Raw genomic sequence first — 20,569 nt, forward strand, 5'->3', positions numbered from 1 at the left:
TTATATTAACACTGACTTACTTTGTGTACATGTCTACCTAACTTTTGTCAACGAAGCAAGAAGACATGCGCATAGATAATATATTCGATTTCCGGTAAGAATCACTGCGCGTGCGTTCCTTTTGCAGTTCGACTCCGCCATTTGTAAAAAAAACATGTCTCGCTATTCAAGACCTCCAAACACATCTCTCTATGTCCGAAATGTTCCCGATAACACAAGGTGGGTTTTATTAGGCTTTTAGAAGAGAAGAGATTTATTAATTTCGACCAAAGGTATAAGTGATCCGACCCAACGGATATCCCAATCAAACTCGAGACCATAGACCCTTTTGCAAAGGAGTCGGGTAGCATTATATTAGCAACGAAATGTGTACACTAGCTATTGTTCTACAGCCCGACTAGGCCTAGTGCCAATTGTAACAACCGTACAGTTTGACTAGTGGCTCCCCACCCAATTAAAATTGCTAATTGTGCTAAATTTATAAGAACGGTAGTCTATATCAATACATTTTGAGAGCATACATGTACTTCAGTAATGTAGGCTATCCGAAGATTTGGGGTTGACTAGTCGACTACTGGCAGGCGACCATTTTTCGCGTTTCGTTATACATTCTCGCCATCGTATCTGTATCTGCACAATTAAGACGAAAATTTAGTCACTAAAGTCATCTTCTGATAGAAGACACTACCATGCTGATTTCCACATAGGCATTGAATGTATTTTTCTAATTTTCATAGCGGCTATGAATAGCAGAAGCTATCTACATATCCCTTGGAGCTCCTCGGAAGATAGCTTCTGCTATTCATAACTGCTATGCAAATTAGAAAAATACATTCAATCCATATATTTACATTAGAATAATTTATGAAAATAAAAATTATAGAAAGGTTTTTATATATTATTAAAATTATGACACCCATATACGACAAGAAACGCGATTAAAGGAACAGCTGGATGACAACATCGTTCCACAACGCACGTTTTCAAGCTTTCGCCTTCCGGTCGACCTTTTTTGCAAATGACAAATAAGTACATATTTTCAGACCCCATTACTTCCCCAACCCGACACATAACCAGGTACTTGTAACAAGCCCTACTTCATAGAACAAAACAACCAAACTTGCATGGTTTATCTATGTTATCAAAGTCTATTGTAATTATGCTTATCAACGAGTTCAATGTTTATGTGTTCTATCAAGGATTTCAGAATAGTAGTTTTTAGTATTCTACTATTCTAGTACTGATGTATGCTTTATAATTTATATGTGTACAGAACTGAAGAATTGCGCTCCCTGTTTGGTAAATATGGTCCCTTAAAAGATGTATATGTTCCTGTGGATTATTTCACCCGTCGACCACGAGGTTTTGCATATATCCAATATCCTTTCTTGTCTGACTCAAATTAAACCATTGATTTTCTTAAATTAAATATACTGCGTATTTTTCTACAAATAGAGAATTGACACACTAGTTTCAAAGAAAATTAAGCCTGCAATTTGCTTTAATATTGTATGCACTTTGTTGCAATAATATTCAGATATATGCACAGGATACTTTTTGTTGGATAAGTCTCTGTCAACGGTTTACTTTAATTGAACCTATTAATTTGATAATTTTATATTAGACATATGCTTTATATATAATTCTTTTCTTCTTTTCTGTCAGACTGCAAAGTCAAGTTGCGAAGTATAAGGTTGCTACTTACATCGCAAATTATACAAGTACAACTACACAAGCAAAGTTTACGCGTAAAGATCAAGAGTTCAAGACAGAGCTCAAGGTTAAAGAATTTACAAGCAAAGTTAAAGATATCAAGTGAAGCCGCTCAAGGTGTTATGTCAGGACAAGGCAAGGCAAAAAGACACAAGGCTCAAGGTTAAAGCACAGTAAAGGTCAAGCTTTTAAAGAAAGCATAAAGCTCGCGTAAAGGTCCAAGGTAAAGATAACAAGTCAAGCATCATCTTCGTTATCGAGTATTTGGCTTAAAAGATCTCAAGCAAAGGGAGGCTACTCCGCACACAGCATGGACCAAAGGGTTATTTGGTACAATCAAGGCATGATCTGTTTATAAAAGCTCTGGTCTTCGAAAATGTACTGGTTCAAGTGAAGAACAAGATTAAAGAAGCCACGCTATTACATGTATCTGCCGACAAAATGTTAAATCTGGTATACCGGGGTATGTACATTTATCTGATAGAGCACTTACTATATAATAATAGGTTTTTGTTGAACATGATTTCAAGAACTGGTAACTGATTCAATCAATTGGATATGCTTTTACTGTAATTCATTGATATATAGCAGTATAATAAGTTGTGAAGATTTGAATACTGTTTTTGATGAAAGATTTTCAGATTGAATTTACTTTTGAAAATAAGGCAGAAAATCCTTAACCAGATTACATTTGAAGATCCCCGAGATGCTGATGATGCATTGTACCACCTAGACCGAACAAGGTTCTATGGAAGGGAACTAGAGATTGAGTTTGCAAGAGGAGACAGAAAATGTAAGTTGATAAGAGTAAGTCAGAAGCCAAGCTAAATCAAACCATCTGCAGCCAGATATTGTTGTCTCCTTATCATTTTAGCTGATCTCGTAGCTCGAAGGGCCAGTATAATCATGGAGCAGGGTACCGTTTCACAAAGCTTCGTAACTTACAAATTTTCGTAACTTTTGCGTAAGTCATATTTACGAAATACAAAGCATTTCACAAAACTTCATAACTTACAAACGTTCGTAAGTTACGTAAAAAATCTTGCGTAACTTTACGCCAACTCTACCCTGTCGTAACTTCTACGCATTTTCATGCCGGTGTTGGAAAACTTGCCATATCTCCTTCATTTGTGGATCTATCGCAATACTATTTACACGCTGTAAAACTAAAGATAAAAACGGAAAACTTTTGTCCTAAGAAAAAATTCATTTGGCAAGGTCCACTTTACTTTCTCTTTTAGTGAGTTAAAAAATCGTGCCAACTTAGTCTAATTCCGAGCATTTTTAAATTGTTGACGTCGGGCGGTGTAATCGCCGGAGCGGAAATTAGACATTGAGTTTCGAAATATTAATAAGTAGCGAGAAATAATGCTTGTATGTCACAGGTTTAGTAGTTGATTATTTCTATTTTATGTATGACCAATTATATAGAAAGAAATACACTCTAAAAGTGATTTTCTTGTAGAATAAATACGTGCAATAGTAGTGTTTCCCACAGGAAAAAAAAGGGCATGGTGCTGGGTTTTGAAAAGGGCACCTTGACCGCGATAAATAACCATCAGAGAGGGGCACAAAAGTTATATCGACAACTTCCAATACCTGGGGAAATCTTTAAAACTGTCTTGTTGTTTATTTAATTCTGGTTTAACTTAATATCATTTAAATGCTTTAAACTCTCTGAGTTGCTAAGTAATATCAGGACATCTATTTAATTATTCTGAGTGAAAAAAATGATTTTGAAAATTGTAATCTGCAGATCATATGATCATGACTATAATTGATTCACAAGAAAGATCTAAATTTCATTTATATTAATTAAAAGAACGGGAAAATTCAAAATGTATTCCTTTATTTCAATCCAATTACCTTTATTTTAATATATATCTTTATTTAAATATTAAAAATACTGTATTGATTTGAATAAGATAACATGTTTCATAATAATGGACAATTAATTAAAATAATGTTCTAAATTTATAAGCACTAAATTAAGAAAATACAGATAAGTGTTAGAGTAGTTTGCAAAATATTTCAATTTAATCTGATAGAGAAAAAAGTTGATTTCTTTTTAATTTGATTTATTTTAATTACTTTGCTATTAATAATTTTATTATTATTAAGATATCTTTTCTAAAAATAAATTCACACCGAAATTCTAAAAACATAATACCGTTTTCATTTTTAAAAACGTGAATATTAGTAAAATCCTGAAATTCAATACCTCCGGATCTACTATTACAATACACCCAAAATGGCGGCCATTACGATTGCAAATCTTGTGACATCCATCTGATATAGATAGGCCTATTAAACATTAAAAACATGAGTAAATCATTTACAGTTGTAAGCAGTATTTGTTTTTGAAGTAATGCTCACTAGCTGTAGTCATAAAACTTATTGAAAGGCCAGCTGATTGTTTTCTAGGCTGCCGATCGGCTGCTTGACTTCAGCTTACGTAATACACAGACCTGAAAGTGACACCACAAGCCAAGGTGGAAATAGCCCAAGGCTGCTAATTAGGGCCACTGGGGTGTTGGTCAGGGGGTCAGGGAGTGGTCACACTTCTTTTGTTTACTTAATTATCAAGCCATTACCTGGTATTTGGTAGTTTAGTAGAAGTGTACTGGGGACAAACAGGGCACGGCGTTAGGTCATAGGGGCATGGCGTCAGGTAAAAAGGGCACGGCGCGGCGCCATGCTAATCGGGGCTGTGGGAAACACTAAATAGATACCCTGTGCACTGCACATAAAACTTAAACAAATTCTAATATAAGATAACCAAAAATAGCAATTTACTATATATACCATAAAAGCCGAGAAAACAAAAATAGCAATTTAGTATATATACCATAAAAGCCGAGAAAACACTGATCAAAATAATTCATTTTATAATTCATTACGTACGTAAATAAGTTGTCTATTGATTCCACAAATCAGCAAATCATTTCAACGGAATTTTAACTTTGACGTCATCGGTACAAAATAAGAACCTGTGTGATGGAGATGGACAAAGATTTTAGCGAATACTTACAAGGGATATTAATTGCTTATAGAATAATGAATTTTAAAACATTTTTGTACATTTGAAAAACAAATATATCATGCTGACGGTCCAGCGATATCTATTTATATTAGTAGGCCCAACCGGGATGCATGGATGATCACTTTCGATTTACAACACGTACAGACCATGTGCAGATGCATGCGGTATATTTTAGCTATACAAAGTAAACTTGTTACCAAAATATGCGTGACCCACATTCTGATGTTATTTTAACAATATGTACTAAAAACTTAGTTGTTAAATATGAATATGTACTGCATGCCAGTCCAACATACATATGCATGTAGGCCATATGTATGTTGGGTAAGTACATCTGAATTTCTTCAAACACTACTGTACTGTACAAAAATTATGATATAAGAATGAAATTCAGCGATACATGTTATGTATATGTAAAAAAAAAAAAAAAAAGTCACGGCAAAGTGTGGTGTCCTCTCTCCCCCCCCCCCATGAGCTAGCTTGTACAATTCACATTGATACAGGAATGATCCCTTTTTTGTTTCTGTGTGTCATTATTGTTCTATAGAGATATTCAGGGCAAATTTTATACCCTGTTTAACCCCATTACTCTCTCCCAAGTGAATTATGATTAGGTATCAAACCTCTCTAACGATTTCCTGGTATTCTGAGAACGAAGTTACATTGTACTTACCTTTATATTGCAAGTGTAATTTGCATAAAGTTGGATCATTACACTTGTGAAGAAAACCCATTTCATTTCTCGACAATTTAATTGACACTCTAGTAAATTATTACTACGGTACATGTAGCTAATACTTGCCATTTCATTGCGGTATGATAGACAATAATCACGCTAACGTTTAATTCAAATAGTCTTGTCTATGCATTTTGACATATCTTATAATGAAGTCAAAATAAAATAGTGGGTACATAAAAATTTGTCATTAGTGCCTTTGATTTTGTATTTCATTTCAGGTAAAAGAAATGAGTTCTCATAGATTTTGTATGAAAGAACATAAAAATGATGTGGGTGTATGGTAGTCTATGGTAGCTACATATGTACGCGCCTGATCCAGCGCCTCTTCCTTGAATGCGTGAAGGGGGCAAATAAAGATTATAGACAAGTCTCATTGAAATCTCAAAATCCACTAAAAGAGGTTTCAGTTCTCAAAAATCCCCCCCCCCCAAAAAAAAAAAAAAAAAAATTGCAAAAAAGCCAACAAGCCAACATTCTTCGTACCAAGGATTTATAAGTGAGATATACGTCTTTGTACATATACCTAAGAGCACACACACTCCGTAAAGCCATTTGCTGTCACCAATAGGTTTACAAACCTTCTTAAGAATGACATTAAATACATTGTGCATCATTCCCTCATTCTATCATTCTATGGACAGAGGTATCGGTCAATCAGAAATATATATATTTCTTTCATACCTACACGTGTAATACTGGCTGGTCTAGGGCAATACACTCATGTCGCCTGAGGCTGTATTGCATGGCTACCCATGCAATAAAGCCTCGTGACGTCACGGCGTCAACAAAATCTCTATTTCCTCGGCAAAATTTTAACATTTTTTTCACAAAATTGACTGGTTTTACTATAACAGATGCAAGCAACGGAATTTGTGTTGAAAATATCACGTAATTTTTCATGTATGGAAATTGACTTCCAGTCGTGGATCTCTTCGAATTTATTTCAAAATGGCTGGATATTATAGTTGTAAAATTGCAGTAAAAGGTCTTGGTATGAAAGAAAAATACTCTTTCATAAGTGGATATGAAGGATAGGGATATTCTACCCTCGGGATCACAAAATGTTGCAAAACCCTCGGCAAGCCTCGGGTTTTACTACATTTTGTGACCCTCAGGTAGAATATCCCTATCCTTCATATCCACATATGAAAGAGTCTTATAATATTATGCCACAAGATGAAAACATGCAGTTCAAGTTTATTTTAATTTAAATGCACATTTCAAGAAAGATTATATATTTTTGATAACATATTTCTCAACACTTGATTTTAAACACTATTTTTTCAATAATTGGCACAAATCATTCCTACATTTGCAAAGAATTTAACATATCTTATTTTAGATTCACCAGAAATTCATGTCAGTAGGAATGAGGATTCCTACATCTTTTCGTAAGTTACGCAAAAAAGTTACGAACACCTTTGTGAAACGCACTTACAAATTTCGTAAGTTTTGCGTAACTTTTTCGTAAATATTTACGAACGTTCGTAAGTTACGAAGCTTTGTGAAACGATACCCAGGTCTGGCCATCATCAAATTTTTGATTTCTGAAAACGAGCTGACAAATTAAAATTTTTCATATAAGTTAAAGGAAATTTAGATATTAAGTCTGTTTTTGAGAAATCATTGTTTGAGTTTCAATGTTTGCACATATAAATAAGATCATTCTATTGTAAATATAATTTTGGCCTGAACCTAAGAAAAATAAGGCGAATGCTTACAGCTGGTATAAAGATGATCTATTGTTGGTAGCTCCCAATCAGATGAAAACTAAGGAGAGGTCGAGCAGGAGAGGTGGTTCACCCTATCACAGTTACCGTGACGATTACGACCGTGGCCGCAGGAGGAGAAGTCGCAGTCCAAGGTGTGTACATGTGTAAATTGTAAAGGTAACATGCCTTATCTTTTTGTCAGAAATTTTAAGAAGATGAGCCAATCTTAAGATATACTTTGTTGAATCAAATTGGATTTTGTTCTTTCCTTTTAAAGGATGACTTTCTTTTTACAGATATCATTCTAGGTCCCGTTCCAGAAGCCCATATTACTCAAGCCGGTAAGTTGTCATCTTTCTGATGATCGTTTGGACTCATTTTGAAAAGAGATGTTTTGATTATTTTCTTAAAGAAGAGCTGTCAAAATGAAAGTGCATTCTCAAGAGCTCTACCTGGGGATGTCTGTATTTGGTCGTTAGACTCATTGGCTGTATTCAGCTTGTGATGTCATTTGTTTCAGATTCCGTTCTAGATCCCGTTCCAGAAGTCCATATTATTCTAGCCGGTAAGTTGTATTTGAGAGCAAATTCAACTTTTTGTGCCAGAGCAATGTTCATGAAGACATCAGTAAAAAGGTGGAAACATCCAATTCTTTTGCCAGAGCAATGTTCATGAAGACATCAGTAAAAAGGTGGAAACATCCAATTCTTTTGATTTTTAGCTGCTGATTTATCCTTGCGGTCGTGAAGGTCTGTAAGTCTTTTGGTGCACAAATATTTTGTTTTCATTATTTTGGTATCGTATATTTATTTTCATGCCCAACACAACATTTTATTGTCAATCATACCTATTATGATATGTGAATAATTTTGTATAGCCTGTATAGATTAGGTAGTTAAAATGTAACTTGTTTCTGATCAGAATTAGAAATGTGCTATCGGATGTTTTCACTTCCCAGTATGTAGTTAGCATGGAATCCAACTTTGCTGTGCAGTTAAAGTTGAAATTTATTTTTTATTTAAGTGGCCTTGGCACTTTGATTTTCCTGACCTGCCTCCAGTTTTACTATGAGATAATCCAGGACTGGATATTATGTCAGTGATAGTAACCACTGGAGTATTGAGGATGAGTGGGAGCAAGAACATGCATGAAGTGTTTGATTGTTTATAAACAAGTTTGTTGATTGTTCAGAGAATCTTTTATGGCATAATATGATCTTCAGCAGAATTAAAAGCTAGGAGACAAATAGATATTCAAATCTTTTGTATACATGTATTGAGTTCATTTAAGGTAAGTTTGATCACACACTAAAATAAACTACATGTTGACAGATTTTGTAGTCAAATGCATTGAGAGAGAAAAATTAGCAGAGCTGAAACAGTCAATTTGTTCTACCATCTTCATATCCAGACTTCACTTCTTCAGTCTTCATACTTTTACACTTGTGCAAAATGAATTGGTACAGGAGTTGTCAAATTTATACAGGAGTTGTCAAATTTATACAGGAGTTGTCAAATTTATACAGGAGTTGTCAAATTTATACAGGAGATGTCAATGGAGTAGAGGACTGATGTATTTATTAACTGTGACTTTATCGGCCTTATCTCAAGTTTACCTTCAATATAGAGACTGATAACCTTTTTTATTCAACAGAAATAAAAAGACCACACACCAAATCAACAATTACATACTGTAAACTCACCAACACACACACACACACCAAATTAAGCCAACTTTCACTTTCTCTGTATCCAAGTAATAACTAATTGTAATTTATAGATGTGCAACTAACTATGATTACTGAGATGATTTTTGTGTTGCCTGCAACACAAGGGTGACACTTAGGTATCACTATGTTGGCGTCAGTGTCCGGGAAACGGTCTCCTTGCAATAACTTAATTATATATTGACCGATTTCAACCAAATTTGTATACTGCTTTATATCAATGGGATCACAGATGAGTTTGATAATTGTTAAAAATCCGCCAATATTTGCAAGAGTTACGAGACTTTAAAATTGTCAAAACAGATAAATCCATGGTTTCCGCTCGATAACTTTAATAGGAATTATTTTCTGATTTCAACCAAATTTGGAATATTGCTCTATATCAATGAGATCTTAATTAGATGGGTTTGATACTGGTCAAAATCCGTCAATGTTTGCAAGAGTTACAGGACTGCAAAATTGTCAAAACATAGTTTCTGCTCGATAACTTCAGTATTTATTGTCTGATTTCAAAAAAGTTTGGTGTGTTGCTTTATATCAATGAGATCTTAGATCAGTTTGATACTGGTCTAAATCTATTAATTTTTGCAACATAACGGGACTTGATAACTTCACCTAATTATTGATAACATTTTCAACTGTAAATAACTATTTTTTGTGATGCTGTGCAGGCGACATATCCACTTCCGTGGAATTCTTGTATTTATGTACAGAAGAGAAACTTCAGGAGGACAAAAGACAACAGTCACTGGAAGGATAAAGTATTTAGTGAGATTTTACTGATGTTTTTTATTCTGTTTACAGACGTAGATCAAGGTCTAGAAGCCCCTACAACAATGACAGGAGGTAAGTAAATGTGCTACTATCTTTATATTTTAAGCTCACTTGAGCTTATGTATTGTTGAAAAAATATCACTCACAGTTTCAAAATACAGTGGATCTTGGTTGATACGAACTCGGACAACCCGGCTTAATACGAAGTACTTTGCCGGTCCCAGCCGAATTTCCTCTTTATCTTTGTTTAAAGAACTCTGATAATTCGAATTTGGAAAACTCGAAGAACTCGGATAATATGAAGTAAATTTTGGGTCCGAATAACAAAAATCATACATAAAATGTTCTTATAACTCGAAATGAGATTTTTTGGACAACGTGTTCGCCGAAAATGCAGATTTTTTTTCTCCATAAATCTGCTGTAGAACATTTCAAAATATATATCTCGTTTTATTGTTATAATTTTGCAACTATAATCGGCGATTTTGACATCTCTCTTGTTCACATCATTTTACGACATGGAACTAGTCTATATATACCAAGTAAAGAGATCGTCAGTAGACATGAGAACTCGCTTAATTCGAACACTCGGATATTGGAAGTTTTATCTCAGTCCCTTCGAGTTCGTATAAACCGAGTTCCACTGTAATGAGTGTGCACCAAGAGCAGAAAGCTCTGTGTAACCAAATGACGCAGGTGACTTGATGATCTCTGTAATGTGAATTTAACATCATAGATCTCCTAGTACTTTATAGTTGGCAGTATTGTAATGTAAATGTAAGATTACTAATGTAAACATTTGTAGATCTCGGAGGACTTGATGTAATGTGAATGTAAGATTACTAATGTAAACATTTGTAGATCTCGGAGTACTTGATGTAATGTGAATGTAAGATTACTAATGTAAACATTTGTAGATCTCGGAGTACTTGATGTAATGTGAATGTAAGATTACTAATGTAAACATTTGTAGATCTCGGAGTACTTGATGTAATGTAAATGTAAGATTACTAATGTAAACATTTGTAGATCTCGGAGTACTTGATGTAATGTGAATGTAAGATTACTAATGTAAACATTTGTAGATCTCGGAGTACTTGATGTAATGTAAATGTAAGATTACTAATGTAAACACTTGTAGATCTCGGAGTACTTGATGTAATGTGAATGTAAGATTACTAATGTAAACATTTGTAGATCTCGGAGTACTTGATGTAATGTGAATGTAAGATTACTAATGTAAACATTTGTAGATCTCGGAGTACTTGATGTAATGTGAATGTAAGATTACTAATGTAAACACTTGTAGATCTTGGAGTACTTGATGTAATGTAAATGTAAGATTACTAATGTAAACACTTGTAGATCTCGGAGGACTTGATGTAATGTGAATGTAAGATTACTAATGTAAACATTTGTAGATCTCGGAGTACTTGATGTAATGTGAATGTAAGATTACTAATGTAAACATTTGTAGATCTCGGAGGACTTGATGTAATGTGAATGTAAGATTACTAATGTAAACATTTGTAGATCTCGGAGTACTTGATGTAATGTGAATGTAAGATTACTAATGTAAACATTTGTAGATCTCGGAGTACTTGATGTAATGTGAATGTAAGATTACTAATGTAAACATTTGTAGATCTCGGAGTACTTGATGTAATGTGAATGTAAGATTACTAATGTAAACATTTGTAGATCTCGGAGGACTTGATGTAATGTGAATGTAAGATTACTAATGTAAACATTTGTAGATCTCGGAGTACTTGATGTAATGTGAATGTAAGATTACTAATGTAAACATTTGTAGATCTGGAGTACTTGATGTAATGTGAATGTAAGATTACTAATGTAAACATTTGTAGATCTCGGAGGACTTGATGTAATGTGAATGTAAGATTACTAATGTAAACATTTGTAGATCTCGGAGGACTTGATGTAATGTGAATGTAAGATTACTAATGTAAACATTTGTAGATCTCGGAGGACTTGATGTAATGTGAATGTAAGATTACTAATGTAAAAACTTGTAGATCTCGGAGGACTTGATGTAATGTGAATGTAAGATTACTAATGTAAACATTTGTAGATCTCGGAGTACTTGATGTAATGTGAATGTAAGATTACTAATGTAAACACTTGTAGATCTCGGAGTACTTGATGTAATGTGAATGTAAGATTACTAATGTAAACACTTTGTAGATCTTGGAGTACTTGATGTAATGTAAATGTAAGATTACTAATGTAAACATTTGTAGATCTCGGAGTACTTGATGTAATGTGAATGTAAGATTACTAATGTAAACACTTGTAGATCTCGGAGTACTTGATGTAATGTGAATGTAAGATTACTAATGTAAACACTTGTAGATCTTGGAGTACTTGATGTAATGTAAATGTAAGATTACTAATGTAAACACTTGTAGATCTCGGAGTACTTGATGTAATGTGAATGTAAGATTACTAATGTAAACATTTGTAGATCTCGGAGTACTTGATGTAATGTGAATGTAAGATTACTAATGTAAACATTTGTAGATCTCGGAGTACTTGATGTAATGTGAATGTAAGATTACTAATGTAAACATTTGTAGATCTCGGAGTACTTGATGTAATGTGAATGTAAGATTACTAATGTAAACATTTGTAGATCTTGGAGTACTTGATGTAATGTGAATGTAAGATTACTAATGTAAACATTTGTAGATCTCGGAGTACTTGATGTAATGTGAATGTAAGATTACTAATGTAAACACTTGTAGATCTCTGAGTACTTCATAGGTGGTAATATTTTAATGTGTTGTTATCAATTGTAGGAGGTCCCGTAGCAGGAGCAGGGGAGGTCGAGACAGGTAGTATTATTATTTCATCATTGGTAGTAAAACAATCCACTCACTGTGTAATGGTTGTAAATATTCAATGTCTTTGATTAAGTGATGCCCAGTGCACAATTAATGAATTGAGTGGAGTCTGTCTTAGGTAATCGGAGTATGGCACGTCACCTGATCTCTTTTTAGCCCACCATCATCAGATGGTGGGCTATTCAAATCGCCCTGCGTCTGTGGTCTGTCGTCCGTCCATTAACAATGCTTGTTATCACTATTTCTTAAAAACTGCTGCAGGGATTTTGTTCAAACTTCACATGGAGGGTCCCCTTGGTCCATATTTGTGCCATACAGATTTTGAGGCTGATCGAGGCTGTTAATAGTTAAAGATTGTTATGGCTATTTCTGAGATAGTAATGAAGGGATCTGTCTCAAAATTCATTTGTAGGTTCCCCTAGGGCCTTAGTTGTACATATTGTGATTTGGGACCGATCGGTCAACAAAATTACTGCCAGGCAGCCATCTTGGATTTTTATATTCAAAGTTTGTTATCGCTATTTCTCAGAAAGTATTGAATGGATCTTTCTCAAATTTCACATGTAGGTTCTCCTAGGGCCCTAGTTGTGCATATTGTGATTTGGGACCGATTGATCAACAAGATGGCCGCCAAGGAGTCATCTTGGATTTTGATAGTTGAAGTTTGTTACTGCTATTTCTCAAAAGGTACTGAAGCGATCTGTCTCAAATTTTATATGTAGTATGTTTGAAAAAGTTTAAAAAGTAGAGAAAAGATCCATCTTTCCTTTGTCAGATATAGATCATTCTTTGGTAGGCGCCAAGATCCCTCTGGGATCTCTTGTTAATAAGTCTAGCACTATAGAAAGGACCAGAGTTCCACTATGGATATAACAAGGAGACACAAATATACTGCAGTCTCACAAAACATAACACACAACACATTGTCTACATGAGAGGTCTCACAAAACATAACACACAACATATTGCCTACATGGGAGGTCTCACAAAACATAACACACAACATATTGTCTACATGGGAGGTCTCACAAAACATAACACACAACATATTGCCTACATGGGAGGTCTCACAAAACATAACACACAACATATTGCAGACATGGGAGGTCTCACTAAACATAACACACAACATATTGTCTATATGGAAGGTCTCATTAAACATAACACACAACATATTATCTATATGGAAGGTCTCACTAAACATAACACACAACATATTATCTACATGGGAGGTCTCACAAAACATAACACACAACATATTGCCTACATGGGAGGTCTCACAAAACATAACACACAACATATTGTCTACATGGGAGGTCTCACAAAACATAACACACAACATATTGTCTACATGGGAGGTCTCACAAAACATAACACACAACATATTGTCTACATGGGAGGTCTCACTAAACATAACACACAACATATTGCCTACATGGGAGGTCTCACAAAACATAACACACAACATATTGCCTACATGGGAGGTCTCACAAAACATAACACACAACATATTGCCTACATGAGAGGTCGCACAAAACATAACACACAACATATTGCCTACATGGGAGGTCTCACAAAACATAACACACAACATATTGGCTACATGGGAGGTCTCACTAAACATAACACACAACATATTGCCTACATGGGAGGTCTCACAAAACATAACACACAACATATTGCTTACATGGGAGGTCTCACAAAACATAACACACGACATATTGCCTACATGAGAGGTCGCACTAAACATAACACACAACATATTGCCTACATGGGAGGTCTCACAAAACATAACACACAACATATTGCTTACATGGAAGGTCTCACAAAACATAACACACAACATATTGCCTACATGGGAGGTCTCACTAAACATAACACACAACATATTATCTTCATGGGAGGTCTCACAAAACATAACACACAACATATTGCCTACATGGGAGGTCTCACTAAACATAACACACAACATATTGTCTACATGGGAGGTCTCACAAAACATAACACACAACATATTGCCTACATGGGAGGTCTCACAAAACATAACACACAACATATTGCTGACATGGGAGGTCTCACTAAACATAACACACAACATATTATCTACATGGGAGGTCTCACAAAACATAACACACAACATATTGTCTACATGGGAGGTCTCACAAAACATAACACACAACATATTGTCTACATGGGAGGTCTCACTAAACATAACACACAACATATTGTCTATATGGAAGGTCTCACTAAACATAACACACAACATATTATCTATATGGAAGGTCTCACTAAACATAACACACAACATATTATCTACATGGGAAGTCTCACAAAACATAACACACAACATATTGTCTACATGGGAGGTCTCACAAAACATAACACACAACATATTGTCTACATGGGAGGTGCTCCTTTAAACCTAACCACAATCATTGTGAGCTAGTTGGGACCTATTGTTTTGATACTTGTTTTCACAATTTCTTCTTGTTTTGATAGAAAGTCCTACAGTCGCTCGAGGAGTAGGTCAAGGTCATATGATAGACAAAGAAGCTCTTCACAAAAAAGGTGAGTTGTCCGTGTTCATTTAGGCCAATTAATTGATTACAGTCAAACCTGTCTATGTGTTGCCCTGGATGTTAAATCACCCTGTCTAATGTGTCACAGTCCTCAAATGTACCAGTATCATTTTGTCTTTCTAAAACTAAATAATTCAACATGATATAGATAGAATCAATTGATTTTGATGAGAAATGTGCTTATTTTTGTAAAATTTGGTCTAAGCTTGTTTTGGAAAAGTGGCCTGAGAACCAAGTAATTTATTTGTATGTCATTACAAGTGTATTTCTATTAATACTGAGACTAAACAAATATCTAGATATCACAGAAAATGGTTTGATTGTAAATAATGATGTTTTACAGATCAAGGTCCTACAGCAGATCAGCGTCACCCGTAGCCAATAGAGACGGATCTCCACGCAAGAGTCGCAGTCGTTCACCAGATAGAGAGTGACCAATGACATTTATTGTGGTATGAAGACAGTTCTAACAAAAACGATCAATCATGACAAGAGAGCGAGTAGAACAAACGTGATACACAAAATAAAGTTGTGGCTATATATGTGTGTGGCGACTTCAGTGTCGACCTTCAGAACAATACATACAGACTACTACATGGCGGTACAAGTTTTAAAGTTTTTAGAATTTCGGAACAAACAGTGGGATGTTGACTGCTTAGTTTAACATTCTTCTGAAGATTCCATGATGGATTGTAGCAGTTTTAAAAGAATGAGGAATACAGTGTTTTATTTATGTAAGGACATGTTGTAAATAGACGTAACAGCTCACCCATATGTCATCCATCATTTGTAACACCAGCTTGTTGGAGGATCATTTTATCAATAAAACACATCTCACATCAATTTTATTTCTTGTTTTAAAGCGTTTAAAGGGACAATTCAGTGAGGCTAATTTTGTTACATAACCATGAAGCAAAATATGACACAATTGGATTGTTCTACATTCCTTATGAAATATTGACAAATTCCACGACATTGTCAAGTGTTTTGATTGATGCCGTTGAAATTCCAAGTCATTGATCAATATGATTAAGCAGGTACCAATATATACCCGAGCCAAAGTCATGTACCTTAAAAAAATGCAATACACAACCACTGAGGTGTTGATGAACCCCCATATTCTTGACACCCATGATAACTTTTATGTCATTGCGCGGCGTCCGTCCGTCGTCCGTCCGTCAACATTTCCTTTAACTCGCTACTTGTCATAGAGTTCTGCATGGACTGTAACCAAATTTGGCCACAAACATCCTTGGGGGAAGGGGAACAGAACTTGTATAAATTTTGGCTCTGACCCTCCAGGGGCAGGACGGGCGGGGCCCAATAGAGGAAATAGAGGTAAATCCTATAAATCGCTACTTGTCCTAGAGTTCTGCATGAATTGTAACCAAATTTGGCCAGAAACATCCTTGGGGAAAGGGGAACAGAACATTGGATCTGACCCCCCCGGGGGCAGGAGGGGGCTGCCCCCATTAGGGGTAATAGAGGTAAATCCTATAAGTCGCTACTTGTCCTAGAGTTCTGCATGGATTGTAACCAAATTTGGCCACAAACATCCTTGGGGGAAGGAGAATAGAAATTGTATAAATTTTTGCTCTGACCCCCCAAGGGAAGGAGGGGCGGGGCCCAATAGGGGAAAAAGAGGTAAATCCTATAAAACGCTACTTGTCCTAGACTTCTGCATGGATTGTAACCAAATTTGGCCACAAACATCCTTGGGGGAAGGAGAACAGAAATTGCATAAATTTTTGCTCTGACCCCCCAAGGGAAGGAGGGGCGGGGCCCAATAGGGGAAAAAGAGGTAAATCCTATAAGTCGCTACTTTAGGACAAGTAACATCCTATAAACCGCTACTAGTCATATAGTTCTACTTGGATTTTAACCAAATTTGGCCCAGAAACATCCTTGAGGTTAACAGAATTTGTATAAACTTTGGCTTTGACCACCTGGAGCAGAAAGAGTGGGGCCCAATAGGGGAATTAGAGGTAAATATTCAAATTCCTTCAGAAAAGAAACAATGAACCTGTATTCAGAACATTACTAGGCATTACAAACCAGGTGAGCGATACAGGCCCTTTGGGCCTCTTGGTTAGGTCACTTGACCATAGGTCATGATGATCTTTAAGCATTTAATTCTCAATATATTTTGGGATTATGAAATCATAGACTAAAAAAGAAAAAAAATGAAGACATTCTTCATAGATGCAAAGCACCTCTGAAGAAGAATGTCTTTTTTTTTTGTCCGATTTTAAAGAAACCCAAATGATATGGAGAATAATATTTATAATTTAGATAACTCAAGTTCCACATAAATTTCCTTAATTTTAAATTTGTTTAGGTCTATGGAAAAAATAACCTCAAAGATCTAACCAATAGAAAATGAGTGCAGCATCAGAAGTTAAATTATATTGTGATAGTTTTATTGGCATTGGCAAGATCTCGCACAAGTTAAAAAAATCTTTCGGAGTCATTGCTGTATGCAATAATAATTATTATTAGAACTTGTGGACAATATCTCGGATGAGTTTGAAAATTGGACTAATTTGACAATAACTTGCGGAGTTATTGCCCTTTGTAACAATATTTCTTATGAGACCATGTGGACACAATAACTAAGTAAATATTTACTGAGTATTAATAAACTTTTCCAAATAGAAAAGGTTCGACGATGGGTTGCTCAACTTGTCACCAACTGTCATAGGAACACCTCAAGTCTTTAATCCATGATAAACAGTCTTAAGTCGTGGAGCCTAGAAGCCCGTCGCCGTGACGCCCGCCTCACTATGATGTATAAAATAAGCAACAGCTTGGTATCTATAGACTCCTCTGACCTCATTCCGTCCATGTCAATGTTGTATCAGTCACTAGCTATCATACCAAACCTGATCTTGTAAAACCACTGTACGTAAGGAAAGCTTCTTCCCAAAAACAATACCACAGTGGAACTCTGTACTACCAGATATAGCAACAAAACCAACACTCTTTCCCTTCCAATCCTCTATCTGCACTATGGAGTATTTGTTATATCATGTATCAGCCTATACACACTAAATCCTGCATAAGTCTTCATCTTACATGGAGTAGGCAAATCTCTGGTAGAAGTCTGTATACATGTATGCCATAAGCAAGATTAACAATAAATTCAAAATCAGAATTACCGGACAGTAATTTATGGAGTTATTGCCCTTTGCAATGATAAACGTTATTGGACCTTTTGAAAACTTGAGTAGATATTTTTATACAGAGTTTAATGAAACTTTTTAGGTAGTCTAATATCTACATTATAATATTTACATTTTCATTGCAGTCCCACTATGTAATCTTACCAAGCGCAGTTGACAGTCATATAGACAATGAACTTCAAGCGCCTACTATGACCTTATTAGGTCATCTGACCAGGATGACCTATATTCGTCATGTTTCGTCCGTCGTCGTCCGCCGTGCGCCGTGCGTTAACTTTTCACATTTTGAACTTCTACCAGTTCTACCAGTGCGATTTGGCTGAAACTTGCATGAAATGACCCTGACATGGTCCCGACAAAGTGTTGTTATTTTTCGGGTCGATCCGAAATCCAAGATGGCCGCCACAGCCGCCATCTTTAAAAACACATTTTGAACTTCTTCTCAAGTTCTACCAGTGCGATTTGGCTGAAACTTGCAAGAAATGATCCTGACATGGTCCCGACAAAGTGTTGTTATTTTTCGGGGCGATCCGAAATCCAAGATGGCCGCCAAAGCCGCCATCTTGAAAACATATTTTGAACTTCTTCTCAAGTTCTACCGGTGCGATTTGGCTGAAACTTGCATGAAATGATCCTGATATGGTCCCGACAAAGTGTTATTATTTTTCAGGTCGATCGAAATCCAGGATGACCACCACAGCCGCCATCTTGAAAACACATTTTGAACTTCTTTTCAAGTTCTACCGGTGCGATTTGGCTGAAACTTGCATGAAATGATCCTGACATGGTCCTGACAAAGTGTTGTTATTTTTCGGGTCGATCCGAAATCCAAGATGGTCGCCAAAGCCGCCATCTTCAAAACACATTTTGAACTTTTTCTCAAGTTCTACTGGTGCGATTAGACTGAAACATGCATGAAATGATCCTGACATGGTCCCGACAAAGTGTTGTTATTTTTCGGGTTGATCCGAAATCCAAGATGGCTGCCAAAGCAGCCTTCTTGAAAACACATTTGGAACTTCTTCTCAAGTTCTACCTGTGCGATTTGGCTGAAACTTGCATGAAATGATCCTGAGATGGTCCCGACAAAGTGTTATTATTTTTCAGGTCGATTGAAATCCAGGATGACCACCACAGCTGCCATCTTGAAAACATATTTTGAACTTCTTCTCAAGTTCTACCTGTGCGATTTGGCTGAAACTTGCATGAAATGATCCTGATATGGTCCCGACAAAGTGTTATTATTTTTCAGGTCGATCGAAATCTAGGATGACCACCACAGCCGCCATCTTGAAAACATATTTTGAACTTCTTTTCAAGTTCTACCGGTGCGATTTGGCTGAAACTTGCATGAAATGATCCTGACATGGTCCTGACAAAGTGTTGTTATTTTTCGGGTCGATCCAAATTCCAAGATGGTCGCCAAAGCCGCCATCTTCAAAACACATTTTGAACTTTTTCTCAAGTTCTACTGGTGCGATTAGACTGAAACATGCATGAAATGATCCTGACATGGTCCCGACAAAGTGTTGTTATTTTTCGGGTCAATCCGAAATCCAAGATGGCTGCCAAAGCAGCCTTCTTGAAAACACATTTGGATCTTCTCAAGTTCTACCTGTGCGATTTGGCTGAAACTTGCATGAAATGATCCCGAGATGGTCCCGACAAAGTGTTATTATTTTTCAGGTCGATTGAAATCCAGGATGACCACCACAGCTGCCATCTTGAAAACATATTTTGAACTTCTTCTCAAGTTCTACCTGTGCGATTTGGCTGAAACTTGCATGAAATGATCCTGATATGGTCCCGACAAAGTGTTATTATTTTTCAGGTCGATCGAAATCCAGGATGACCACCACAGCCGCCATCTTGAAAACATATTTTGAACTTCTTCTCAAGTTCTACCTGTGCGATTTGGCTGAAACTTTGCATGAAATGATCCTGACATGGTCCCGACAAAGTGTTGTTATTTTTCGGGTCGATCCGAAATCCAAGATGGCCGCCATCTTGAAAACACATTTTGAACTTCTTCTCAAGTTTTACCGGTTCGATTTGGCTGAAACTTGTATGAAATGATCCTGGCATGGTCCTGACAAAGTGTTTTATTCTTTGGTTCGATTCGAAATCCAAGATGGTCGCCACAGCCGCCATCTTGAAAACACATTTTGAACTTTTTTCAAGTTCTACCGGTGCAATTTGGCTGAAACTTGCATGAAATGATCCTGACATGGTCCCGA

At 35.9% G+C, this 20,569-nt stretch overlaps 1 protein-coding gene across 4 annotated transcripts; it reads left to right on the top strand.

Moving 5' to 3' along the window:
* The first annotated feature begins 72 nt into the window (after positions 1-72).
* Positions 73-15,993, top strand: LOC138335592 (serine/arginine-rich splicing factor 10-like). Of its 4 annotated transcripts, none has more exons than XM_069284753.1 (10): positions 73-219; positions 1,274-1,378; positions 2,403-2,506; positions 7,248-7,359; positions 7,504-7,548; positions 7,728-7,772; positions 9,738-9,779; positions 12,527-12,562; positions 15,071-15,139; positions 15,494-15,993. In XM_069284753.1, the coding sequence occupies exons 1-10, from the start codon at positions 155-157 to the stop codon at positions 15,582-15,584; spliced, it is 714 nt and encodes a 237-aa protein (XP_069140854.1). In that variant the 5' UTR covers positions 73-154; the 3' UTR covers positions 15,585-15,993. The 4 variants fall into 4 exon arrangements, with proteins under 4 accessions (XP_069140854.1, XP_069140855.1, XP_069140856.1 ...); XM_069284756.1 differs by lacking the exon at positions 1,274-1,378 and adding an exon at positions 1,666-2,176 and having other exon boundaries at positions 82-219; positions 2,411-2,506; XM_069284754.1 differs by lacking the exon at positions 7,728-7,772.
* The last annotated feature ends 4,576 nt before the right edge of the window (positions 15,994-20,569 follow it).

The sequence above is a fragment of the Argopecten irradians genome, chromosome 11 (assembly GCF_041381155.1).
Source record: "Argopecten irradians isolate NY chromosome 11, Ai_NY, whole genome shotgun sequence".
In the NCBI taxonomy this organism is placed as follows: domain Eukaryota; kingdom Metazoa; phylum Mollusca; class Bivalvia; order Pectinida; family Pectinidae; genus Argopecten; species Argopecten irradians.

Bases quoted from the DNA above. Each gene is read 5' to 3' on its own strand.
- LOC138335592 (XM_069284753.1), top strand. From the start codon at position 155: ATGTCTCGCTATTCAAGACCTCCAAACACATCTCTCTATGTCCGAAAT. The intron at 220-1,273 runs GTGGGTTTTATT...ATATGTGTACAG, and splicing joins AATGTTCCCGATAACACAAG to AACTGAAGAATTGCGCTCCC. The intron at 15,140-15,493 runs GTGAGTTGTCCG...GATGTTTTACAG, and splicing joins AGAAGCTCTTCACAAAAAAG to ATCAAGGTCCTACAGCAGAT.